General features: G+C 41.1%; 2 protein-coding genes across 2 annotated transcripts; both read left to right on the top strand.

Moving 5' to 3' along the window:
- The first annotated feature begins 3034 nt into the window (after positions 1 to 3034).
- Positions 3035 to 15770, top strand: LOC138962964 (uncharacterized). Its single transcript, XM_070334930.1, has 13 exons — positions 3035 to 3292; positions 4819 to 4954; positions 5976 to 6135; positions 6418 to 6588; positions 7299 to 7390; positions 7654 to 7889; positions 9009 to 9253; positions 10237 to 10462; positions 11005 to 11094; positions 13228 to 13439; positions 14356 to 14556; positions 15034 to 15205; positions 15409 to 15770. Exons 1-13 carry the CDS (start codon positions 3091 to 3093, stop codon positions 15522 to 15524), a joined length of 2259 nt encoding a protein of 752 aa, XP_070191031.1. The 5' UTR covers positions 3035 to 3090; the 3' UTR covers positions 15525 to 15770.
- A 2039-nt stretch (positions 15771 to 17809) lies between these two features.
- On the top strand, positions 17810 to 27648 carry LOC138962965 (uncharacterized). Its single transcript, XM_070334931.1, has 13 exons — positions 17810 to 18042; positions 18705 to 18840; positions 19270 to 19429; positions 19712 to 19882; positions 20752 to 20843; positions 21102 to 21337; positions 22482 to 22726; positions 23333 to 23558; positions 24124 to 24213; positions 25073 to 25284; positions 26197 to 26397; positions 26912 to 27083; positions 27285 to 27648. The coding sequence occupies exons 1-13, from the start codon at positions 17847 to 17849 to the stop codon at positions 27398 to 27400; spliced, it is 2253 nt and encodes a 750-aa protein (XP_070191032.1). The 5' UTR covers positions 17810 to 17846; the 3' UTR covers positions 27401 to 27648.
- Positions 27649 to 27650: the final 2 nt, after the last annotated feature.

A 27650-nucleotide genomic window follows, 5' to 3' on the forward strand; every position in this document is an offset into this window, starting at 1 on the left:
CACACACACACATTTAGAAATGAGATTTAGGTTGTATGTTAAAGTAGTTATGGAAAATAAATTTTTAAAAACACAAGTCACGTTACGCGAAATTACTATATTTAGTCAATCTGTCGAACTCACAAAATGAAATTGAACGCACTGCATTTTTTTCACCAAGACAATAAATCATAGCTTCGTCGATTCCCCGCGGCAAGGATATCGACGACACTTTCACGTGAAAAACGAAATAAAATTGTCAAGCCAGGTTAGCGCGGCAGCGATTGTGCTTGACAGAAAAACGCGCTTTCCTCTATTCCTTTTAAACTTTTGTGAGCTTGTTTTGAATCCAAGAATAACATATTTATTTGTCATCATTTTCACGACTTTTCATTCATAACAAGCTGGGGAACAAACAAAACTAATCGAGGTGGTGAAATGGATTTGAGCTTTCGGGTGAAACGTGGATTGTCATAGTGAAAGCCAATGAGGCTGATTATTTGATGTGAGGAACCATCGCTGCTTTGGATTCGTGTTTCCAAGGACACAGATTGTAAACATATTTACTCTCAAAAACCCAATCAATGTTAATAATTATCGCGGCGACTCATGGTCAATTTGCAATTTATCTCTGCAAACGTAAAATGCACAACGAAAAGTAAAAAAGCATTTAAAAGAATAGGAATATGCCAAAAACTTACTGAACTCGCAAATATGATGGCAGCTCTGTACATTTTCAGACTGGAAGAAAAGCGACGAACAAGTTACGTTTGACGTCGCAGACAAGTATGACGTGTTATCTCGAACTTCTGACGCGCTAATTTGGGGCCCTGAATTGCATTCTAATAATGACGTTCAGAATAGGGATCCCGTGTATTATTGTGCGTACTTTTGCTCATCAAAAATGATGACAAAAACGATGTTTGGTGGCTTGTTGTCAGACCAGCTTTTTTTGTTGGTCTGAGGGGGGGGGGGGGGGGCATATCTTTCGGTTTCATCTTTATCGACAAAGGCCGAGGGCCGAGGTGGATAAAGATGAACACCGAAGGCGATATGCTCCCCGAGGAGTTATAATTAAGGCACTAGTAGGTCTGTACATAAGTTGATCTGGAAAATCAAAACAATAAATATCCACCTTTAACAAGTCAAGTCAAGTCAAGTCAAGTCAAGTATTTTATTGTTTTGGGCCTATCAGGCGCTGCTGGGATTCGAACCCCGAACCTTCCATACAGAAGACCGACGTCTTAACAACTTGACCATTGCGCCTGTCTTACATAAAATAGGAACGTTCCCTCCACATGGACACATACTACACAATCAACACATTGACCACTTGCTGTGTTGAGCTGGAATTCTTTGATGATTTCTTAAAAACCCGCCAGTGGCTTTTATAGAAATCAGACGGTTCAAGTTTGGTATGTGACCAAGTGGAGGGATAAAATTATCTCACGTAAAAGCATGAGAAGATCTGAGATGGTGAGCCGAAATTTGTTCAATAGAAGGACTGTGCCTTGTAACGTACGTCACGTGCGTTACAGGGACAATGGACATAGGCCCGAATGTGTGGAGGACAGCAGCCAGACCAAAAACTAACGGCACCCAGCAACGTGCTGAGTGGTTCACTCACCACAATCACTGGAACATAATCTTTGGGACGATATTGAAGACAAAATGACAAATTAAAACATATTCAAAAAACTTCAACGTGAGTGTTCAAGTACATCAAGTTTAGGTATGTGACCGGTCTGTGAATTTCTTGAGTGATATCCCTATTTAATTTGAAAGGCTAACAAGCTTTCATACTGAACATAATTATAACTAGCAATATCCATGTTCATAGCATTTCGGGGCTGACAGATCTGTCTGTCTGTATGACCGACTGATCAACTGACTGCCCGTCAGAATGTAAAGTCAGCATTCCTCCTTTAAAAAAAAAGCCCCCAAAAATCTATCCTGCAAAAAGATTAACTGCATCGTGCTCGAAAACCAGAATGCGGTGGCTGTAAACTGTATTATGTGTCATCCGTACGTGAGTAAAACAAACATAAAGCAACAGTTTTGAAAGTGTGGACTCAAACAATAGAAATGGCCTGGTTTATAACACTCAGTGTTGCGTGAGCTGTCAGTGTTAGACGCATGCGGCCTTGAATGCACTGATAACATAACCTCAATCAAAAAATAATTGAAACGACTGATTGCATTAAAAACCTGCCCTCAGCGGTGGGGTTCAAATAGTAAGAATGTTAACCTTGTGTGTAAAGTATACCAAGGGCACCTGACGTAAGCTTACTTTCGCGCATGCAGTAGCCTACTTACTGTGACATTCTCTTTTAGTACATAAAAGTTTAAATCAAAATGGGAAATTTATAAGCGGATTTGAAATGCTTTTTTTCTGTTTGAGATACGCACCTTTTTATGTAAATAATTGTCCAATACAGATCTATACAGATACTTGCCTACAACACAAACTTAAGTACATGATAATAATAAAATAATTAAACATTCTTGTATAGTGTTGTTCACCACCAAATGGCAATATCATGGCGCTTTACATTGGACATTAAAATTCAACATTTTACATATAAAAAGTTTCCTCGTAAGAAATATAATACAACCATTAATAACTTACATTTCATAGACAAATGTACCTACTGTACTCTACTCTCGCTTAATAATTGAACTCCCCCCCCCCCCACACACACAAAAAAAATGCGCATTCAAAGTATGCCCACCATTGCCTCTTGAAAAGATTTGAAATTATTTATTTGCATGTAAAGTCCCTTTAAGCTCACACAGGGTGCAATGATCTTGTTCAAAACAGATACGCACAGATAGCCGCAAGTTTGAATGCACGAACATGGTCTGACCTTGAAAGCACATTTAAACAGTAGGCTGATGATCTAGACTGAACTAAAGTAGATCAAGGACGTTACTGCAACTTAGCACAATTTTCAACAATCCGACGGCAAAAAAAAACAAAATACAAAAATTAAGTCAAAATAAAAAATTATCTTAGATTGTTGAATCAGCAGGGTTTTGCTCTCGTATTTAACATCAGACAAATCGACTGAACTTTTCAGTATCTGCAGCTACTTTTCACAACTCAACAACATGGAGCGAAAGTCAGCCATGCTAATCATTGCTGTCTTCGCTGTTTGCGGAGTAGCTGTTTTATTCCAAGAAGTCGCTAGCGCACCTGCCGATGACTACCCGTACCGTAACGTGTCCCTTTCCTGGGATGTAAGGGTGGAGGATATCGTCAAGAGACTGACTGTGGAGGAGATGCAAATGCAGATGGCGTTAGGAGGACCAGGTAAAAGAGAGAAAACGAGAGAAAGAAAGAAAGAAAGAGAGAGAGAGAGAGAGAGAGAGAGAGAGAGAGAGAGAGAGAGAGAGAGAGAGAGCACAGGCATATGAGAAACAATATTGGGTAATATTGAACTTTAGCGTGTTAAATTCATAGCTCATAATTCAGAGGCATTTAAGCCTCCAAATTTGCAGAACCTGCACTTGAAAGCATAACATATCATTTTAGATCCCTTTGGAGTCACGGAATGAACTGAACGAATGCATTTCGTTTACATGCTTCAAAGAAGGAATTATCCGTGTCAGTCGACAGGGGAGGTAACTCTGTCGTCTTAGTGATGTCCGTTGGTTGACAACGTAGCCATTTTTGCGTCATTTTTGTCGATCTAACAAACAAATTGATTAATTTTCTAATTAACACATTTTCTTTGGCTTGATTACAGGGACGGGTATCCAAACAAAAAGGATGCCACTAGATTGAGGGCCCCAAAGGGGGGGGGGGGGGTATCATCACGATCACGGGAAGGGAAATTTTAGCTTTCACGATCACAGTTACCTTGATTTTTGTTTTCACGATCACAAACACCTTGACGAATAAAGGATCATAGAGTGATACAGCTGTGAAAAATGTACGTTGAAAATAAAATGCTTTGCAATAATGCCCATCACGATCACGAAAACAAATGACGATCACGATCACGAGACTTGATTTTTTTGTCATCACGGATCACGGGCAAAGTCCCATCACGATCACATAAATGGAAATTTCGGCAATCACGGTCACAGAAAGGTCAAAAAACGCCAATCACGATCACGATTTTAACCCCTTTGGGGCCCTCTAGATTCTGAGCTATGAATTCAACACGCTTAAGTTAAAGATAACCCAAAAATGACTTAAATAATTACTCGCATACACACTGAGGTACGATATAAACTGGCACACATGCTTTCTACCGAAGCGATCGCTTTATTTGTAACTCGTCGGTAAGGGTGTGTATGTCACCGACAATTTCCCAGTACTGCTTCCTAGCTAAATGTTATACATTATTATGAAGTATAATTATACGAGGAAAAAAAGAGTAACACAAAATCCTCACAAATATGCCGTATTTGTATCATAAATGTGTTTAGTACAAAATTAACAATCGAACATTGTTTGAAAGCAAATGATGAAAGGTCAAGACTACAGAACATTACCAATGCCTTGACGTGAATTTTCCTTCTTTGGGCCATCACACGTCAGAGGGCGACTCATACTTTGGCGGCTGGCCGAGACTACAAAAATAGTGCGAGTTTGTGTGCGTTTGATTGTAAACAATAAAAGGAACTCTATCCAGATAAATCGTTCGATACATACATCTTATTTATTATATTATTTGTATTTTGGGCAAAAATATGACATTTGACAAAGACCTCGATTGTTTACCTCGACCGCTAGCGGCTAATGGCTTTCTCGATATGTGTAAAATTAGATATTTTGTAAACAAAATAATGTTTGTATTTTTTTTAAAGCATCCTACTTTGTTCGAACAGATGGACCAGCCCCAGCTATCCCAAGACTGGGTATCGGAGCCTACCAGTGGGGGTCCGAGTGTCTGAGAGGGGACGCCCAAGCGCCGGGATTCGCTACTGCCTTTCCTCAAGCTTTGGGACTTGCTGCCACCTTCGAGTAAGAATGAAATATCTGTACAACAACGTGCATTACAACCAGCAACATTCTACTGGTTCTATGTTGTGTTTCTGCTTTTCCTCAAGCTTTGGGACTTGCTGCCGCTTTCGAGTAAGAATGAAATATCTGAACAACAACGTGCATTACAACCAGCAACATTCTACTGGTTCTATGTTGTGTTTCTGCTTTTCCTCAAGCTTTGGGATTTGCTGCCACTTTCGAGTAAGAATGAAATATCTGTACAACAACGTGCATTACAACCAGCAACATTCTACTGGTTCTATGTTGTGTTTCTGCTTTTCCTCAAGCTTTGGGACTTGCTGCCACCTTCGAGTAAGAATGAAATATCTGAACAACAACGTGCATTACAACCAGCAAAATTCTACTGGTTCTATGTTGTGTTTCTGCTTTTCCTCAAGCTTTGGGACTTGCTGCCACCTTCGAGTAAGAATGACACATATGAATAACAACGTGCGATACAAGCAGCATATATTTACTGGTTCTATGTTGTGTTTCTGCTTTTCCTCAAGCTTTGGGACTTGCTGCCACCTTCGAGTAAGAATGACACATATGAATAACAACGCGCAATACAAGCAGCATAATTATATAAGTACTGGTTCTTTGTTGCGTTCAGAGTGTCATGTGTCTGATTCCTAATGTCATTGTTTTCTGTTCTCATCATGATAAATACGAATTTGTGACAGTGGAAGCAAGTATTTCAATCAAAATTAAGGCCAACAGTCACAAAGACTATTTATTCATGGTTTCACTAATGATAATACACATGTAGAGGTCTTTGACGTTCATTTCTTATCGAAATCTCGAGTAACAAGACAAATGAAATGGATTTCTTTTTGCGGTCTCTATTTTCAAGCAATTGAAAGGATGTAATTCAAAATAATACCACGAACATACTTCAGATAACAAAACAGACAAACAATGAAACTAACAAAACAAAACCAACAAGATTCTCAAAAAAGGCAAGAGTGGGCTCTTCGTTAATCGATGATGTGTTTTTCAGTTACGATTTGATATACCGCGTGGCTGAGGCAATCAGTGTGGAGGTCCGAGGCAAGCACAACGACTTCGTGAAGGAGAAGAACTTTGTCTGGCACACCAGCGCCTCCTGCTTCTCTCCCCTTATCAACATCATGAGGGACGCCAGATGGGGAAGGAACCAGGTCAGGGCTGATGTTTTTTTGCTCGGCTTTTTCTTTCTTTTTGTGTAGGCCTTTATTTCAATTTATCTAGTTTGGTTTAGTGTAGCCCGGCCGCGTCTTGTTGCACAAAATTCTTCTGCATTACGCGTTCTTCCGCTGATTCTCTTCAGGAAACCCATGCCCAATATTCCCTTTAATTTTCTGTCAACTTTCATGCATCCGTCGCCTTATTGGTGTGTGTCTGGTTTACATTAAAGAAAGCAAATATAACCGGATTATGAAACAATCTTTCATTTTCCTCAGGAAACTTACGGAGAGGACCCGTACGTGGCCGGATCGTTGGCTACAGCCTACATCAAAGGTCTTCAAGGAACACATCTTCGCTACGTTCGTGCCAGCGGTTGTTGTAAACACATGAATGTTCATGGTGGTCCTGAGGACATCCCGGTCTCTCGATTCAGTTTCAATGCAATCGTAAGCATTTATAAATAAACTATGTACATACAGATAGTTCTGCACACTGTCTGTGAAGCGGGAGTGGTTATTGCTATGATCATTATGGTCTGCTTAACTGTCTTATTAACTTGCAGCCTACATTTCAATCACTTAAAAGCATGTCTTCAGACTTAACACTTTGCAGTTTCATTATTTTTAGGATCTCATTGATAGACATAGGGACAATGGAATAACGAATGACGCGCAATAGTCTAGTGGATGAGACGCAGGCCTCTCATGCGGAAGGTTCTGTTTGAATCCCGGAAGCGTCTTTTGGCATAAGAGTTAAGATGTTTCCGATCTCCCAGGTCAACTGATTCTCACACCTGCTTGTGCCTTTGCCCACATTCGTGTGTACACGCAAGCACAAGACCAAGTACGCACGAAAAAGATCATGTAATTCATTTAAAAATTAAATGGTTTCTGGAAACACTACAATACCTCGCATCCCCATACCCCCCCCCCCCCCCCCCCCCCCCCACACAAGTATGGCTGCGTAAATGACGGGGTTAAAGACGGTCATGCATGTAAACAAACCCAATCATGCAAACAATGACGAGTTCCAGCCCAGGTACTTAAAAGAAGAATATTGAATGAATTTAAATATATCAAGTGGACGTTTTATTCCGTGCGAATGTGTGCATACTTGCGGCTTTACAGTCACGTGTGTGGTTCTGGTCTCCTTGCAGGTATCGGAGGAAGACTGGAGAATGACCCACCTGCCGGCATTCAAGACATGCGTGGATGCTGGCACACTGGCTCTCATGTGTAGCTACAACAGGTAATGTGTGTTGGCCCAGGTACGTCCAGGTGTGGTGTATGCAAATGTACGAGCATGCTGCAGAACAATATGGTAAAAACTGTGTGTTTGCTTTACCGTTAGAGTATACGGCTGAAAAGTTATTGGGTTTTTAGACTTGTTCACCTTTTCCTGGCGTTCGGGGCCAACAGTAACAAACACAGCTATCTCAGTCTCCTTTTATACTTGAGAAACAACAACGCATAAACAAAAACATATACACAGAATGAACCTTTCTTTGACAGAATCAACGGTGTGCCAGCCTGTGCAAACAAGAAACTGCTGACGGACATTGCCCGAAACGAATGGGGCTTCAGAGGGTACTTCACCAGCGATGAAGGAGCTGTTGAGAACATCATCCTCTTCCACAAGTACTTCAACAACTCCCTCGACACCGCGGTTGCCTGCGCCAACGCCGGCTGCGACATTGAAATCGCTGCACACTTAAATGTGTTGCCACATCCTGTGTACTTCTCTCTGGGTAAGAACGCTCTTACAGTAGTGTATTTTTTACATCTGCCTGCTACAAATATTGGTAATCGTCGAAGCAGGATGTAATACAGAACTATTGTTTTTCTTTTCTACGTTTTACTATTGCTTTTCTTACATATCAATAGCATCATGCTGCTTCAGTGAATCACTTGTGTTTCTGTAAATGACATTTACTTCATGAAAGTTTTATTCATCATTACACATACGTTTCTGTCGTTGCTCCTATTTATACAGAAAATTAAGGTGCAAACTTCTGAAATATAACGTGTTCAAGCCTCTATCTATTCATGCAGATCGAATCTATTTTAACAACTTGTCTTTACCATGGCTTTTGCTGCACGATACGCTCTCAACTGATTGATTGATTGATGGATAGATGGGTGGATACATTGGTTGATTTGATTGATTAGAATTATTGATCGATTCTTGAAAATCTTTCACAACCAAAATGAGTCATTTAATTACAACAAGCTATATGTGTTCTTGTTCTATCCTAAGTTGGGGTCACACTGCTGCGATTCAATCTCAATATTTGTTCCTACGAGACGATTACGATTCGATCGCCGATTGCCTCGTAGGCATTTACCTGTAACACGACGAACGATTGACGGAGGATAACTCCACGGGAGCGAGGCGGAAGTGACGCATCACGGCCAAGGCTTAATCAAACGTGAACACAGCAAATGCGCTGCGCGAGAGCAGGCGACTTTTGGAGAAGTGGGTTCTGCTAATGTTCGAACATCGCTCTCACCCTTTCTTAAAATACTTGTAAGCATTAGGTCTTCCAGAGAAAGTAATTTTAAACGTCAACTTTGAATCTGAGTAAGAAACTGTTCTTGTGAAATGTTTTGAATCGACGAAGAGACGCTGTCCGTCATTTTGTCAAGCCACAGCGGGAAAGCCGCAACGGTGCGTTCTGTTTGGTTCTACAATTGACTCGTAGTGAATAGAGCAAGGTCTATCCCCCGACGCTACGAGCAAATTGCTAGCGAATCGCTGAAATTGACTGGTAGCTCAATCGTAGATCGATCTTACGATCGAATCGTTGAGTGTGACTTGCGCTTTAACCAACTATTCTACCTAACTAAAGTGTAACACGTATCAACAGTCGAAGCCGTAAAGCAGGGCAGGGTGACAGAAGCCACACTACGGGAACGCGTCCGACCGCTGTTCTACACCAGAATGAGGCTGGGCGAGTTTGACCCACCGGAAATGAACCCCTACAGCAAACTGACCTCAGCAGTCGTGGAAACTCCTGCACACAAGGCCCTGGCTGTGGAGGCAGCCATGAAATCCTTCGTCTTGCTCAAGAACGACGGGGGGCTCCCTGTCACAGGTTTCGGCACAATCGGGGTCAGTAAGGTTCAGAAAAACGGAAACAAAAATGTAGCATGCTTTGTGGCAACCCTTGCCGGACGTAATGGTCTATCGGATAAGGCGCCGGTGTCCTTTGCAAAAGGTTGAGGGTTCAAATCCCGGTCGAGCCGGGTGGGTTAAAGGTTGAGATTTTTCCGATCTCCCAGGTCAACTTATGTACAGACCAGCTAGTGTCTTATCCCCCTTCGTGTGTACACGCAAGCACAAGACCAAGTGCGCTCGGAGAAGATCCTGTAATCCGTGTCAGAGTTCGATGGGTTATGGAAGCACGGAAATACCCACCATGCATCCTTAAGCACTAGTAATTGCCTACATGAAGACCCTAGGTGCTATACAAGACAACCTTTGCAAAGCGGGTACTGGGTAAAGAGATGATGCCAGCAGTTTCATTCTTGGTGTTTTCATTTTAAAACTCAAGACTAAAAATGTTACATACAAACAAGAACAAGAGGCGAAGCCTTCAAGGCTCACGTAAGAAATCGACAAACAGTAACACAAACTCAATCACTCCGTCACACATACACACACACACACACAGTAAGCATAGGTGACACTGTGCAAGAAAGCGAGACACTAGATCTAGATCTGTCTGTCTGCATGTAGCCTACTTACAGACACGACTGCCAACTAGTCTCGGTCCGCTCAAAATAACAATGACCGAGACATTCCTTCGCGTGACGTCTAACCCTCTTACGCCATAATGTGACGTCTTCAAATGACGAAATGTTAAAGTGTCTACCACAGACATACACACGCACGCACGCACGCACATACGCACATACGCACGCACAGACAGACAAAGTTACGATCGCATAGGCTACACTTCGTGAGCCAAAAATTGCCATGCAGTATAAGGCGCTTACAGTCGTAAAATGCATCACATTTACTAAGAATTAAGAATTTCACACACACACACAAATCTAAAATATATAACATTTTCGTGTGTTGTACCTTTCCAGGTGGTCGGTCCTTTCGGAAACACTACCAAAATATTTGGCGACTACAGCCCCGTCATTCCCGACGAGAACAAATCCACGGTCTTGCAAGCGCTGACCCCTCTTGCATCGAAGGTCCAGTTTGCTGAAGGTTGCGATGAGGTCAACGACAAATGTGCAACATACGACTCTCAGTCTGTCATTAAGGCAGTGACCAACACGGATGCTAACTTTGTCATTCTGGGGACAGGTCAGTTTGGAGGATCTTTCTTTTTTTGGTCAACATTGCAACTACTTGGAATGACAAGCAATTACTGACATATGGGTTGCAATTTCTTTTGTTTTCTTTTTGTATTGTAAGAAAGAAAAGTCGAGTTTTGAAAATGTCAGTAAAATAAAAGTGGATGGATGATTTACTAAATAAAGACCCAAACACCTACATCAAAAGCTTTGTACGCAAGAAGAGAACATACTACGTACACCAGCGTTTGTTAACAACTTCAGCCGGTTACATGAACAACGACCCATGCATGAATAGGAGACAAGTAATGTCTTTAATTGTACGATGTCATTATTAATCTTGCAACAAACATCTGTGTTTTGAGAAACTTAAATTTAGCACAGAGAAATGTACATTGAATTGTTTTCGAAAAATCTTGGATATAATACAACAAATCATCCAGATCGTACAGGTCCGAATCATTATTTTTTTTGCCTTTTTTTGTAATGTACTGATTTACATTTATTTTTGATTTTGGCGTTGTTCTAAGGTTTAATTGAATTTTGTTCCAGGTATTATCTACGAAGCAGAATCCTTCGACCGTCCTGATATGGAATTACCCGGTCATCAGAAACAACTTTTGCAGGATGTGCTTGATCACGGTGAGAGTATTTCCTCAGATCCAATAATATTGATGTGATCAAATTTCGATTCTTTTTACCTATTAAGGGTCTACGCAGATTCGGAAGCACTCAAGTTGTGTTATTACGCAAACTTATTCCCCACTCTGCTTCTTTACCTCTGTAAACTTGTAGAGCTAGTTATTTTTCGATAAACACCCAGCAACCAAACAAATAACGACCCAGCAACAGCCTGAATCCTCGATAGCGCAATGGGTTGAGAAGCTGTTCTGCGTCGGTACTACTTTTGCGACTGAAAAGTTCCGAACGCTCTAATGTACGAAGTATACATCTCTGGAGCAAACAATACAAACATACCGCATTTAAATTAACAACTACAGACTTGAACACATGAATCTCCATATAAAATCCATGAGTTTGGTTGTTTTCTGAATCTAGGTCTGCTGTGCACAAACGTTCATCACAAGCAAATTCCCAAGGCAAGTAACTCTCATACTTTGTCTAGCGACAAGAGTAGTTCCCCTTTCAAATTTCTTTTAACTCAGTTTCTTCGACAACAGACTGCAATCCGACGGTCAGTTTTCAACAATATTTCATTTAATAAACAGATCACACGCAACCAAATGCACACATCTCATCAATTTAAACAACATAAAGCGGTTTCATACACTATTTTACCCAGAAAACAGAACTTCATACAGTTTTTAACGTTGGAACACAGGTGCAAAAGTTCGTCTGCAAGTCCCACTCGACGAAAGAACATTATCCTAAGCGATACCAAAACATATACAGAACACACAATATCTGCATTTGCCGCCACAGCAGAATAACAGCATATCTGTGTACTTGATTTTAGTCCAAAATAGGAAAACTGACAAGAAGTGTTAACAGAATGGAATGATTTGCACGGAACTATACAACCGCGCATTAATCGATCGCCTGCGCAGGTTGACTGGTTGAGTGAATAGGATTCGATCAAACTTTCGCAAAAAAAATCCTCTTTTCTTTGAATAACTGAAGAAAGGAGGAATAAAGAGGTTACACACCTCGTCTCAGTGATTATAAAAAATAATGGTCTCAGTTCGCGGTCATGAAAAAGCTCGCTAAAGCTCGCATTTTTCATGATCCGCTAACTTCGACCATTATTTTTAATAATCACTGAGACTCGGCATGTAACCTCTACATAATGCCTCATGTGGACTTTGCTTCTTCCTTTAAATGTAGGGTACGTCTTAAAACGTGTTTGTATAAGGCCAAAAAAAAATAGGTCTGTTTACGGTAACATAGGCCAAAAAAATAGGGTCGGTAGGTCGGGATTTTTTTTTATTTGTTTTTCCCAAAAACCATATTTTCACGTTATTTTGCCCAAAAAAACAAGATTTTTTTTTTTTTTTTTTTCCCCAAATGCCAAAAAAAAGTCTAGGGTCGCGCGAAAAAACTAGGGTCGGTCGGGTTACCGTGAACAGACCTTTTTTTTTTTTGGCCTAAGGGACAGGTTGTAAGATTGGGCTAAAACCTTTATCCTTTCGTAATAAACTTTTGTGTTCTGAGTTCCCTTCCATTTAAATACCTCTGAATGTATTGCTACGTGATTTTTTGCGGCTTGGATGCTGGTTAGGGCTTCATAACGACTGCGTTCACACAGCAAGGTACACACCTGAGCAAGGAGTCACAGTCATTTTATCAGCAGATTTTCTTTCCAACGTATATTTCAATCATACAAACAATAGATTTGCAAATCTAAGACTGTGTGATATGAAGGAATTTCCTCTGGTTTTTTATCTTGTGACATAAAAGTGAGTGAGGCTTATTATGGGAAATGGATATCTATGAGATTTACACGTTGTCATAAGAACAAACTTCTATACTTTCACGAAACATTATTTCTTTCATTTCATGAGAGTGAACAGTTAGCTCAACAGAAAGCAATTGACCGAAACATGCAATCTCCAGAATTAAAGCATTTGTCGAGTAAACTTAGCCAGAATAGCGTTTCTTCATATGTTGGTGCTTGTGGATTTGACGGCAACACGTCTGTTGTTATTGGTGTGATCTATTTGAGCTTGTGTCTGATTACGCTTGTTCGTACTTGCAAGCACGCATGCTTTTTATGTTGTCACAATTTCGTAAGTTCAGTCGTTCACTTTTCCACAGCTGGAGGCAAACCCACCTACCTGTTGTTGTTCAACGCTGGCCCTCTCAACATCAGCTTCGCTCATCAGGAACCATCGGTGGTCGCCATCTTGGAATGCTTCTTTCCTGCTCAGGCCGCGGCCGAGGCAATACGTCACGTGCTGTTGAATGACGTCCCCGGCGCGGTGCCTTCTGGGAGACTCCCCTTCACATGGCCCTTGCTTGCGTCCCAGGTTGTTCATGTTTCGTATCGTTGAATGTCTGTTTGTCCCCATTTGTATGTTTGTTTGTGTGCTTTTGCATACGTTTATGCTTTTATCAGTTTTAAATGCAGCTTAATCATGAGTTACTCGCGAAATTTCTTAGTCAACTACAAGTATAAGTGATTAAGATATTTGAAAGATGGAACATTGAGGTTGTGGACAATTGACTTTTTAAAGCATCCACGCGCTGCACAATACTAAGTTTTCCTCTGTTATGTAAGACTGCAAATGGTTCCTGTTCTTTCATCTCTTGTCCGAGATGCATGAGCCATCGAGCCCTTAGAAGTCGGTCTGTGGTTAGCTTTTCCTGTCAATGACCGTGAACATCATTTTTGCGATAAAATCTCATGTTGAAATCTTTGCCTCTTAAACGTATTAGCAACACACAAATTGAAAGTGTATATGTTATGATAGTGACATGGTATTCTAGGGGTATTTACTAAAGCTTTTCCCAGCCTAAGCTGTCCAAGAAGTGTTCATATAAAGACCGATAGCTTGTAGCTTGCCTCGGCTGAATTCTACAATGCATTTTTACTGAATTATAGCGCGTGTGCTACGGAATATAAAGAATACGATAACAATGAAGAGTACTCCCGAGAAATATGGACAATACAAAGCGAATACGTATTCGTTGTTTGTATTGTCCATGGTTTTGTTGAGCAATTTTCATTGATATCTTTTTCTTGTCCTTCAGTATCTTGTTCTTATATAGAAAGAATATGAATGTTCTTTTCCCTGCACAGGTCACACCCGTAGTGGTGGCATAAACACCAATGAAATATTCATCACAAATCTTTGAATGTGAATACACACTCTTTAAATGCGATCACACTTCATTGCAAGTATAGTTAGTTTTTAATGCTTTTGTTTCCTCTGTTCACTTCAGCTTCCTCCCATTGTGGACTACTCGATGAAGCGCAGAACGTACCGCTACTTTGAGGGGGAGCCGCTCTACCCGTTTGGCTATGGACTGTCCTACACCACGTTTGAGTATTCTAATCTGACGCACAGCCAGTCCATAACTGCGGGTGAAAGTCTGTCTCTGTCCTTCCACTTGAAAAACAGCGGGAAAATGGACGCTGATGAGGTACGAGGTGTTTGAGTGAATTATTGTACGAAAGTTGCCTGTTACAGATGTGATGGATGTCTGTGGGCTAAATGGCTTATTCTTATGCCAAAGAAAACATGTTTTAAAATATTCAAGCCTTGTTGGTATACTTATGCTGCACCAGAGTAGTGTTGACTTTAATTATGTTAATGAGTATGTCAGCATGATACCCGAAGGTTGCAGACTGAAAATCAGTTAAAATTGTAAATCGGTTTTTGGCACCTAATCAGCGGCATACCCAAGTTCAAAGTATTTTTATCTTTCCGACACGACAAAAATACACGCAAAGAGTTTTCAGTTGTTTCTAAAGACCAAAGCTGACGGCGATTGCAGGATCCTGCTGAGATCGCAAGAACATTTCGTACACGTGTGTTCAGTTAACATAAAGCTACGTTTAGCAAGGGGCAAAGCAGAATCGGGAGGAAAAATGCCGATCCACACCTTCTATACTTTCAGGTTGTGCAAGTGTACATCGGGTGGAGGGATACGTCACTTCCGGCCCCCAAGATCCAACTGGCCCGATTCACCCGCGTGACGATAGAAGCCGGTCAACAAGTGATAGTAAAGCTGGAGGTGGAGGCCAAGATCATGGGCCTGTGGATCAACGACGGCTGGTTCATCAAACCAGGTTAAAACATACATTATCTCCAAAATTCTTTCAGCACGAGGAAACATTCAATCAACTGTATTTCTATTACACCAATATTCAGAAAGTTCAACTGCATCACATTTTTAATAGCCATTTTTGTTCAATGTTGGCATATTGTTATAAAGCATTGTTCAATCTGAAGCTGATTTCAAATCTTATTCCGTGTTCAATCTGTTTCACAGGATCGATGGACGTGTTCGTCGGAGGACAACAACCAAACCAGAAGCGCATGGCGGCGAGCAACGTTCTCAGCAGTTCCTTCACCATCACTGACATGAAGTACATGGGTCGATACTGACGAGGCATTTCAAGACACTGTTGTGACAAATTGGAGTCACTCCAATTTAAGCTATACTTAATTATGTTTTTTGTATAAAAAAAAACTTACTGTTTTAATTTCTGTGGCTTTTGACGATGTTGTTTTTTGTCTTCAGAAATCGAATGACCCCTACATTTCTGCTGATGTTGCTTTTGGTTGACTGTGAAAATTAAATAGTGGATTGTCGGTTTGACTTTTGTCAAATAAACGTGCGTGTTTATTCTTCTTCTTCTCTTGCTTTTTGTCATACTAGGTGTGTACCAAAACAAAAGAGTGCGATATAATTGTGTGTGTGTGTGTGTGTGTGTGTGTGTGTGTGTGTGTGTGTGTGTGTGTGTGTGTGTGTGTGCGTGCGTGCGTGTGAGTCTGTCTGTCTGTCTGTCTGTCTGTCTATCTGTCTGTCTGACTGTATGCGCGTATATAGGCGTGATTGCTAATGTTAACGTACAAGAGACCAACAAATATGAACCATGCAGGTAGGAGACGCAATTCATTTTTATATGTGCACATCATTTAAAGCTGTCTCTTTCCGTCAGTACTACTGTCAGAACTGTTTATGTTTTTATTCTAAACAACAAATTAATGACAGTAACATACATAATTTTGTTATTTGTATTTTTGACCCAAATATTTGAGTTTATTCTCCCCTATGCTTTTTTCTCCATGTAAACTTGCAGGGGTGTTTATTTTTCAGTAAACACCAAGCAACCAAACAAATAACCCCCCAGCAACCGACCTGAATCCTTGATAGCTCATGGGTTGAGACGCTACACTTTGTGGGTACTACCTTTAGCGACTGAAAAGTTCCCAATGCTCAAATGTACAAAACATACATCCCTGGAGCAGACAACACAAGAATACCGCATTTAAACTTACAACTACAGGCTTGAACAAACGAAATCCAATATAAAATCCATAAGTTCAGCTGTTTTCTGAATCGAAATCTAACTTGAACAACTGAACCATCGGTGCGAAGCTCTCAAGGCAAGTAACTCTCATACTTTGTGTAGAGACTAGAGTTGTATCCCTTCCAGATGTCGACACATCGGCAACTTCGACACAAAGACAGCAATCTGTCAGTCAATTGTCAACTATATTTCATTTCTTCAACAGAACACACGCAAGCAAATGCCCACATCTTTGAATGTCAAGAAAATGAAGAAGGTCCATACAATATCTTGCCTCAGAAAACCAAACTTCATAGAGTATTTGGTGTTTGAACAAAGGGGACAAAGTTCGTCTGCTAAAGCTCGCATTTTTCATGCTCCGCGAACTTCGACCATTATGTTTGATATTTACTTATGCTACTCTTACCCTGTGCCGAACTGCCCTTGCGAATAGAATTCGCCACTAATTCGTAATGATCGGGCCATGGTCGCAAGACATTCGTAAATGTTCTTAACCATTCGCCACCATTCGTCTATTGTTCCGAGCAATAGCAACATGCTCCTAATATAAGCAAGGAAGGCATATTCTAAAAAATAAATTGACAGCTTGTAACACAAACATTCTTAAATCATAACAGATTTCTTTATTCATCAAGACAAGTTCAGTACAAATCGAAGTTTTGAAAGTTTGAAAAAAAGGAGCCCAGAAGCAGGTAACGCAAGGTCGTGTTTCCCCAAGCAGACGAATTGTCTGCATATCGCTTGCTTCTTGGAACCGCCGCCGCCGATAAGTTCGTGTGACTCGCAGTCGTTTGTTGCATTTTAGATTCAGAGGTACACAGTTACGTGCTATTGCAGATACAGCGAGTCGCATTAAAATCACAAACTGACGAGGAAATTGTGAAAAGTGTGTGACACGGGTCCGCGATGGCTCAGGGATAAAATAAACCACGGAATATGGTGTGTGGTTTACGCAAGCTAAATAACCATTAAAACGAACTCTGTCATTTAATGCTGTTAAATGCTATTACAAGTGTGTTCCATAAGGTTAGAACTGCTTTTTTTTTTTTAAAGATTTAAGTCGTTCTGTAAACTATTTGAGGCAGACTGGGCCTTTAAGCTGAGGGTGCAATGTTCAAGTTGACAACTGATACGCACAGGATAGCCGCAGGTTTGAATTCACGCGCAAACATAGTCTGCCCTGGAAAGTATACTTAAACCTGATGATCTAGACTGACCTATATTAGATCAAGGTCGTTACGTCAACTAAGCACTGTTTTCAACATTCCGTAACACGAATAACTCAAGATAAAACAATTATCTTAGATTGTTGAATCAGCATGTTTTTGCTTTCGTATTTAACACTTGGCAAAGCCGCTGTACTTGTCAAACTGTGCAGCTAAAACTCGACAACATGGAGCGAAAGTCAGCCATGCTGGTTGCTGTCTTCGCTGTATGGGGAGCTAGTGTATTCCAAGAAGTATCTAGCGCACCTGCCGATGATTACCCGTACCGTAACGTGTCCCTTTCATGGGACGCAAGGGTGGAGGACATCGTCAAGAGACTGACTGTGGAGGAGATGCAGATGCAGATGGCGTTAGGCGGTCCAGGTAAAATGTTGAAGAGAGAGAGAGAGAGAGAGAGAGAGAGAGAGAGAGAGAGAGAGAGAGAGAGAGAGAGAGAGAGAGAGAGAGGGAGACAGAGAGAGAAAGAGAGATGATGATGATGATGGAACTTTATTTTACAAGGATAGAGGTTTAAAGCTACACCGTTTCTTCCAACCTGTCATTACACAGAGAGAGAGAGAGAGAGAGAGAGAGAGAGAGAGAGAGAGAGAGAGAGAGAGAGAGAGAGAGAGAGAGAGAGTCAGACAGACAGACAGACAGACATACAGAGACAGCCACAGAGAGACACAGAGATAGCACAGGTATATGAAATCAAATTTGACCTACTATTGACGCACACACTCAAATTGAGTTACGATATAAACTGACACAACACATGCTTTCTACTGAAATGATTGCTTTATTAACATTGAACTCAGTTGCTTGTAGGTTCCTTTAACCAATTTTTTTGGCCTGATTCCTTTCCTTTTTTTTTCTTCTTTTTTTTTCCCTTCTTTTCTTTTGTTTTCAGGCGGGTAGCATTATTCGTCATTTGTCTTAAATACTACAACAACAACAAAATACTTACAATACTTATCTTGTTTCAGTTATTATACGATATTCGTCTGCTACAAATAACGTACATGTATACTATTTTGCTCCCCCAGACGGACCAGCCCCAGCTATCCCCAGACTGGGTATCGGAGCCTACCAGTGGGGGTCCGAGTGTCTGAGAGGGGACGCCAGTGCGCCGGGATTTGCTACTGCCTTTCCTCAAGCTTTGGGACTTGCTGCCACCTTCGAGTAAGAATGAAACATCTGGATAACAACACGCAATTTAAGCAGTATCTTTCTGTATGTTCTATGTTGTGTTCTGAGCGTGTCTCTGTCTGATTTGTACTGTAGTGTTTTTCCTTATCGTAATAAACACTCATTCATATAGTGGAAGCAGGTATCTTAAGTAAAAGGAAGTTCAACAGCCATGAAGAATGTGTATTCGTAGTTCTACGTAGGCACAAATTAAAAGGTATTTGCTTTCCATTTATTATCAATGTCTCAAGTAACAAGGATTTCTGTTTGCCGTCTCCATTTTCAAACTATTGAAAGGGTGCGTAATAAATTGCAACGCAACATCACGAACATGCTTCACATAAAGCAGAACAAAATAACGATACAAAAGATTCGCAGTAAAGGCGAGCGAGAATTTCATTAATCGATGGTGTGTTTTTTCAGTTACGATTTGATATACCGCGTGGCTGAAGCAATCAGTGTGGAGGTCCGAGGCAAACACAACGACTTCGTGAAGGAGAAGAACTTTGTCTGGCATACGAGCGCCTCCTGCTTCTCTCCCCTCATCAACATCATGAGGGACGCCAGATGGGGAAGGAACCAGGTCAGGGCTGATGCTTTTTTGCTTGGCTTTTTCCTTCTTTTTGTGTAGGCCTTTATTTCAATTTATTTAGTTTGGTTTAGTGTAGCCCGGCCGCGTCTTGTTGCGCAAAATTCTTCTGCATTACGCGTTCTTCCGCTGATTCTCTTCAGGAAACCCACGCCCAATATTCACTTTAATTTTCTGTCAACTTTCATGCATCCGTCGCCTTATTTGTGTGTGTCTGGTTTACATTAAAGAAAGCAAGGAAAACCGGATTATGAAACAATCTTTCATTTTCCTCAGGAAACTTACGGAGAGGACCCGTACTTGTCCGGATCGTTGGGTACGGCCTACATCAAAGGTCTTCAAGGAACACATCTTCGCTACGTTCGTGCCAGCGGTTGTTGTAAACACATGAATGTTCATGGCGGCCCTGAGGACATCCCGGTCTCTCGATTCAGTTTCAATGCAATCGTAAGCATTTTGTTGTTGTTGTTGTGCAATCTGAATTACAGCCATCACGAATGGCTCACGCACTCGTATTTTACTTTTCGGATAGTATATTCTGTATCTATCGATGCACAAGTGGTTATTACCGGTAACTTAAAAGCAGAAGAGGAAAACTCCATTACAAAATTTGGCAGATAAAAGTAAGCTATATACATACAGATAGTTCTGCACACTGTCTGTGAAGCGTGAGTGGTTATTGCTACATGATTATTTTGGTCCGTTTGACTATTTTTTCAACTTGTACATTTCAATCTTTTAAAAGCATTGATGTATATGACTTTGGGTAATGATATATTCTGTTCGAATGTCTACAGGCTTAACACTTTGCAGTTTCAATGTAGGATCTCCTTGACAGACATGGGGAAAATCGAATAACGAATGACGGGCGTAGTAGTCTAGTCTCATGCGGAAGGTTCTGTTCGAATCCCGGCCGCGCCTTTCGGGTTAAGAGTTGAGATTTTTCCGGTGTCCCAGGTCAACTAATATGCAGACCTGCTTTTGCCTTTTCCACATTCGTGTGTACGCGCAATCACAAGACTAAGTACGCACCGAAAAAAACCTGTAATTCATTTCAAAGTTTAATTGGTTCTGCATGTAGAAACACGACAATACCACGCATACATCTCCCCAAAGTATGGCTGCGTAAATGACGGGGTAAAGACGGTCATGTATGTAAACAAACCCAATCGTGCAAACAATGACGAGTTCAGCCCAGGATCTTATACGAAGAAGATTGAATGACTGTGAATATATCAAGTTGACGTTTTATTCCGTGCGAATGTGTGCATACTTGCGGCTTTACAGTCACGTGTGTGGGTCTGGTATCCTTGCAGGTATCGGAGGAAGACTGGAGAATGACCCACCTGCCGGCATTCAAGACATGCGTGGATGCTGGCACACTTGGTCTCATGTGTAGCTACAACAGGTAATGTGTGTTGGCCCATGCAGGTAGGTCCAGGTGTTTGTATGCAAATGTACGAGCATGCTGCAGAACAATATCGTGAATACTGTGTGTTTTCTTTACCGTTAGAGTATACGGCTGAAAGTTATTGGGTTTTTAGACTTGTTCACCTTTTCCTGGCGTTCGGGGCCAACAGTAACAAACAACAGCTATCTCAGTCTCTTTTTATAATTGAGAAACAACAACGCATACATATAAACAGAATGAACCTTTCTTTGACAGAATCAACGGTGTGCCAGCCTGTGCAAACAAGAAACTGCTGACGGACATTGCCCGAAACGAATGGGGCTTCAGAGGGTACTTCACCAGCGATGAAGGAGCTGTTGAGAACATCATCCTCTGGCACAAGTACTTCAACAACTCCCTCGACACCGCGGTTGCCTGCGCCAACGCAGGCTGCGACATTGAAATCGCTGGAGATTTGAATGTGTTGCCACATCCTGTGTACTTCTCTCTGGGTAAGAAAGCTCTTACAGTGGTGTATTTTTACATCTGCCTGCTACAAATATTGGTAATCGTCGAAGCAGGATGTAATACAGAACTATTGTTTTTCTTTTCTACGTTCTACTATTGCTTTTCTTACATATCAATAGCATCATGCTGCTTCAGTGAATCACTTGTGTTTCTGTAAATGACATTTTACTTCATGAAAGTTTTATTCATCATTACACATACGTTTCTGTGGTTGCTCCTATTTATACAGAAAATTAAGGTGCAAACTTCTGAAATATAACGTGTTCAAGCCTCTATCTATTCATGCAGATCGAATCTATTTTAGCAACTTGTCTTTACCATGGCTTTTGCTGCACGATACGCTCTCAACTGATTGATTGATTGATGGATAGATGGGTGGATACATTGATACGTTGATTTGATTGCTTAGAATTATTGATCGATTCTTGAAAATCTTTCACAACCAAAATGAGTCATTTAATTACAACAAGCTATATTTGTTCTTGTTCTATCCTAAGTTGGGGTCACACTGCTGCGATTCAATCTTAATATTTGTTCCTACGAGACGATTTCGATTCGATCGCCGATTGCCTCGTAGGCATTTACCTGTAACACGACGAACGATTGACGGAGGATAACTCCACGGGAGCGAGGCGGAAGTGACGCATCACGGCCAAGGCTTAATCAAACGTGAACACAGCAAATGCGCTGCGCGAGAGCAGGCGACTTTTGGAGAAGTGGGTTTTGCTAATGTTCGAACATCGCTCTCACCCTTTCTTAAAATACTTGTAAGCATTAGGCCTTCCAGAGAAAGTAATTTTAAACGTCAACTTTGAATCTGAGTAAGAAACTGTTCTTGTGAAATGTTTTGAATCGACGAAGAGACACTGTCCGTCATTTTGTCAAGCCACAGCGGGAAAGCCGCAACGGTGCGTTCTGTTTGGTTCTACAATTGACTCATAGTGAATAGAGCAAGGTCTATCCCCCGACGCTACGAGCAAATTGCTAGCGAATCGCTGCAATTGACTGGTAGCTCAATCGTAGATCGATCTTACGATCGAATCGTTGAGTGCGACTTGCGCTTTAACCAACTATTCTACCTAACTAAAATGTAACACGTATCATATTTTCTGCCCACTGTATCAACAGTCGAAGCCGTAAAGCAGGGCAGGGTGACAGAAGCCACACTACGGGAACGTGTCCGACCGCTGTTCTACACCAGAATGAGGCTGGGCGAGTTTGACCCTCCGGAAATGAACCCGTACAGCAAACTGACCTCAGCAGTCGTGGAAACTCCTGCACACAAGGCCCTGGCTGTGGAGGCAGCCATGAAATCATTCGTCTTGCTCAAGAACGACGGGGGGCTCCCTGTCACAGGTTTCGGCACAATCGGGGTCAGTAAGCTTCAGAAAAACGGAAACAAAAATGTAGCATGCTTTGTGGCAACCCTTGCCGGACGTAATGGCATAGTGAATAAGACGCCGGTGTCCTATGCAGAAGGTTGAGGGTTCAAATCCCGGTCGAGCCGGGTGGGTTAAAGGTTGAGATTTTTCCGATCTCCCAGGTCAAACTTATGTACAGACCTGCTAGTGTCTTATCCCCCTTCGTGTGTACACGCAAGCACAAGACCAAGTGCGCACGGAGAAGATCCTGTAATCCGTGTCAGAGTTCGATGGGTTATGGAAGCACGGAAATACCCACCATGCATCCTTAAGCACTAGTAATTGCCTACGCGAAGACCCTAGGTGCTATACAGAAGAACAAGACAACCTTTGCAAAGCGGGTACTGGGTAAAGAGATAATGCCAGCAGTTTCATTCTTGGTGTTTTTATTTCAAAACTCAAGACTCAAAATGTTACAATCATACAAACAAGAAAAATTGCCATGCAGTATCAGGCGGTTACAGTCGTAAAATGCATCACATTTACTAAGAATTAAGAATTTCACACACACAAAAATCTAAAATATATAACATTTTTGCGTGTGTTGTACCGTTCCAGGTGGTCGGTCCTTTCGGAAACACTACCAAAATATTTGGCGACTACAGCCCCGTCATTCCCGACGAGAACAAATCCACGGTCTTGCAAGCGCTGACCCCTCTTGCATCGAAGGTCCAGTTTGCTGAAGGTTGCGATGAGGTCAACGACAAATGTGCAAAATACGACTCTCAGTCTGTCATTAAGGCAGTGACCAACACGGATGCTAACTTTGTCATTCTGGGGACAGGTCAGTTTGGAGGATCTTTCTTTTTTTGGTCAATATTGCAACTACTTGGAATGACAAGCAATTACTGACATATGGGTTAATTGCAATTTCTTGTGTTTTCTTTTTGTATTGTAAGAAAGAAAAATCGAGTTTTGAAAATGTCAGTAAAATAAAAGTGGATGGATGATTTACTAAATAAAGACCCAAACACCTACATCAAAAGCTTTGTACGCAAGAAGAGAACATACTACGTACAACAGACAAGTAAACCAGCGTTTGTTAACATCTTCAGCCGGTTACATGAACAACGACCCATGCATGAATAGGAGGCAAGTACCGGTAATGTCTTTAATGGTACGATGTCATTATTAAACTTGCAACAAACATCTGTGTTTTGAGAAACTTAAATTTAGCACAGAGAAATGTACATTGAATTGTTTTCGAAAGATCTTTGATATAATACAAAAAATCATCCAGATCGTACAGGTCCGAATCATTATTTTATTTGCCTTTTTTTGTAATGTACTGGTTTACATTTATTTTTGGTTTGGGCGTTGTTCTAAGGTTTAATTGAATTTTGTTCCAGGTATTATCTACGAAGCAGAAAACTTCGACCGTCCTGATATGGAATTACCCGGTCATCAAAAACAACTTTTGCAGGATGTGCTTGATCACGGTGAGAGTATTTCCTCAGATCCAATGATATTGATGTGATCAAATTTCGATTCTTTTTACCTATTAAGGGTCTACGCAGATTCGGAAGCACTCAAGTTGTGTTATTACGCACACATAATGCCTCATGTGGACTTTGCTTCTTCCTTTAAATGTAGGGTACGTCTTAAAACGTGTTTGTATAAGGGACAGGTTGTAAGATTAGGCTAAAACCTTTATCCTTTCGTAATAAACTTTTGTGTTCTGAGTTCCCTTCCATTTAAATACCTCTGAATGTATTGCTACGTGATTTTTTGCGGCTTGGATGCTGGTTAGGGCTTCATAACGACTGCGTTCACACAGCAAGGTACACACCTGAGCAAGGAGTCACAGTCATTTTATCAGCAGATTTTCTTTCCAACGTATGTTTCAGTCATACAAACAATAGATTTGCAAATCTAAGACTGTGTGATATGAAGGAATTTCCTCTGGGTTTTTATCTTGTGACATAAAAGTGAGTGAGGCTTATTATGGGAAATGGATATCTATGAGATTTACACGTTGTCAGAAGAACAAACTTCTATACTTTTACGAAACATTATTTCTTTCATTTCACAAGAGTGAACAGTTAGCTCAACAGAAAGCAATTGACCGAAACATGCAATCTCCAGAATTAAAGCATTTGTCGAGTAAACTTAGCCAGAATAGCGTTTCTTCATATGTTGGTGCTTGTGGATTTGACGGCAACACGTCTGTTGTTATTGGTGTGATCTATTTGAGCTTGTGTCTGATTACGCTTGTTCGTACTTGTATGCATGCGTGCTTACAAGTTTGCTTTTTATGTTGTCACAATTTCGTAAGTTCAGTCGTTCACTTTTCCACAGCTGGAGGCAAGCCCACCTACCTGTTGTTGTTCAACGCTGGCCCTCTCAACATCAGCTTCGCTCATCAGGAACCATCGGTGGTCGCCATCTTGGAATGCTTCTTTCCTGCTCAGGCCGCGGCCGAGGCAATACGTCATGTGCTGTTGAATGACGTCCCCGGCGCGGTGCCTTCTGGGAGACTCCCCTTCACATGGCCCTTGCTTGCGTCCCAGGTTGTTCATGTTTCGTATCGTTGAATGTCTGTTTGTCCCCATTTTTATGTTTGTTTGTGTGCTTTTGCATACGTTTATGCTTTTATCAGTTTTAAATGCAGCTTAATCATGAGTTACTCGCGAAATTTCTTAGTCAACTACAAGTATAAGTGATTAAGATATTTGAAAGATAGAACATTGAGGTTGTGGACAATTGACCTTTTAAAGCATCCACGAGCTGCACAATACTAAGTTTTCCTCTGTTATGTAAGACTGCAAATGGTTCCTGTTCTTTCATCTCTTGTCCGAGATGCATGAGCCATCGAACCGTCAGAAGTCGGTCTGTGGTTAGCTTTTCCTGTCAATGACCGTGAACATCATTTTTGCGATCAAATCTCATGTTGAAATCTTTGCCTCTTAAACGTATTAGCAACACACAAATTGAAAGTGTATGTTATGATAGTGACATGGTATTCTAGGGGTATTTACTAAAGCTTTTCCCAGCCTAAGCTGTCCAAGAAGTGTTCATATAAAGACCGATAGCTTGTAGCTTGCCTCGGCTGAATTCTACAATGCATTTTTACTGAATTATAGCGCGTGTGCTACGCAATATAAAGAAAACGATAACAATGAAGAGTACTCCCGAGAAATATGGACAATACAAAGCGAATACGTATTCGTTGTTTGTATTGTCCATGGTTCTGTTGAGCAATTCTCATTGTTATCTTTTTCTTGTCCTTCAGTATCTTGTTCTTATATAGAAAGAATATGAATGTTCTTTTCCCTGCACAGGTCACACCCGTAGTGGTGGCATAAACACCAATGAAATATTCAGCACAAATCTTTGAATGTGAATACACACTCTTTAAATGCGATCACACTTCATTGCAAGTATGGTTTTTTTAATGCTTTTGTTTCCTCTGTTCACTTCAGCTTCCTCCCATTGTGGACTACTCCATGAAGCGCAGAACGTACCGCTACTTTGAGGGGGAGCCGCTCTACCCGTTTGGCTATGGACTGTCATACACCACGTTTGAGTATTCTAATCTGACGCACAGCCAGTCCATAACTGCGGGTGAAAGCCTGTCTCTGTCCTTCCACTTGAAAAACAGCGGGAAAATGGACGCTGATGAGGTACGAGGTGTTTTAGTGAATTATTGTACGAAAGTTGCCTGTTACAGATGTGATGGATGTCTGTGGGCTAAATGGCTTATTCTTATGCCAAAGAAAACATGTTTAAAAATATTCAAGTAGTGTTCCATAAGGCACATGATAATCTTAAAAAAAGCCTTGTTGGTATACTTATGCTGCACCAGAGTAGTCTTGACTTTAATTATGTTAATGAGTATGTCAGCATGATACCCGAAGGTTGCAGACTGGAAATCAGTTAAAATTGTAAATCGGTTTTTGGCACCTAATAAGCGGCATACCCAAGTTCAAAGTATTTTCATCTTTCCGACACGACAAAAATACACGCAAAGAGTTTTCAGTTGTTTCTAAAGACCAAAGCTGACGGCGATTGCAGGATCCTGCTGAGATCGCAAGAACATTTCGTACACGTGTGTTCAGTTAACATAAAGCTACGTTTAGCCAGGGGCAAAGCAGAATCGGGAGAAAAAATGCCGATCCACACCTTCTATACTTTCAGGTTGTGCAAGTGTACATCGGGTGGAGGGATACGTCACTTCCGGCCCCCAAGATCCAACTGGCCCGATTCACCCGCGTGACGATAGAAGCCGGTCAACAAGTGATAGTAAAGCTGGAGGTGGAGGCCAAGATCATGGGCCTGTGGATCAACGACGGCTGGTTCATCAAACCAGGTTAAAACATACATTATCTCCAAAATTCTTTCAGCACGAGGAAACATTCAATTAACTGTATTTCTATTACACCAATATTCAGAAAGTTCAACTGCATCACATTTTTAATAGCCATTTTTGTTCAATGTTGGCATATTGTTAAAGCATTGTTCAATCTGAAGCTGATTTCAAATCTTATTCCGTGTTCAATCTGTTTCACAGGATCGATGGACGTGTTCGTCGGAGGACAACAACCAAACCAGAAGCGCATGGCGGCGAGCAACGTTCTCAGCAGTTCCTTCACCATCACTGACATGAAGTACCTGGGTCGATACTGACGTGGCATTTCAAGACACTGTTGTGACAAATTGGAGTCACTCCAATTTTAGCTATACTTAATTATGTTTTTTGTATAAAAAAAACTTACTTTTTTCATTTCTGTCGCTTTTGACGATGTTGTTTTTTTGTCTTCAGAAATCGAATGACCACTACATTTCTGCTGATGTTGCTTTTGGTTGACTCTGTGAAAATTAAATAGTGGATTGTCGGTTTGACCTTTGTCAAATAAACTTGCGTGTTTATTCTTCT

This window comes from Littorina saxatilis, linkage group LG3 (genome assembly GCF_037325665.1).
Source record: "Littorina saxatilis isolate snail1 linkage group LG3, US_GU_Lsax_2.0, whole genome shotgun sequence".
In the NCBI taxonomy this organism is placed as follows: Eukaryota; Metazoa; Mollusca; class Gastropoda; order Littorinimorpha; family Littorinidae; genus Littorina; species Littorina saxatilis.

Excerpts from the sequence above, each read along its gene's own strand:
- LOC138962965 (XM_070334931.1), top strand. The coding sequence starts at position 17,847 with ATGGAGCGAAAGTCAGCCATGCTGGTTGCTGTCTTCGCTGTATGGGGA. Across the intron at positions 19,430-19,711 it reads CCAGATGGGGAAGGAACCAG|GAAACTTACGGAGAGGACCC; the intron begins GTCAGGGCTGAT and ends CATTTTCCTCAG. Across the intron at positions 26,398-26,911 it reads GGAAAATGGACGCTGATGAG|GTTGTGCAAGTGTACATCGG; the intron begins GTACGAGGTGTT and ends CTATACTTTCAG.
- LOC138962964 (XM_070334930.1), top strand. The coding sequence starts at position 3,091 with ATGGAGCGAAAGTCAGCCATGCTAATCATTGCTGTCTTCGCTGTTTGC. Across the intron at positions 10,463-11,004 it reads CTTTGTCATTCTGGGGACAG|GTATTATCTACGAAGCAGAA; the intron begins GTCAGTTTGGAG and ends ATTTTGTTCCAG. Across the intron at positions 13,440-14,355 it reads GGCCCTTGCTTGCGTCCCAG|CTTCCTCCCATTGTGGACTA; the intron begins GTTGTTCATGTT and ends TGTTCACTTCAG.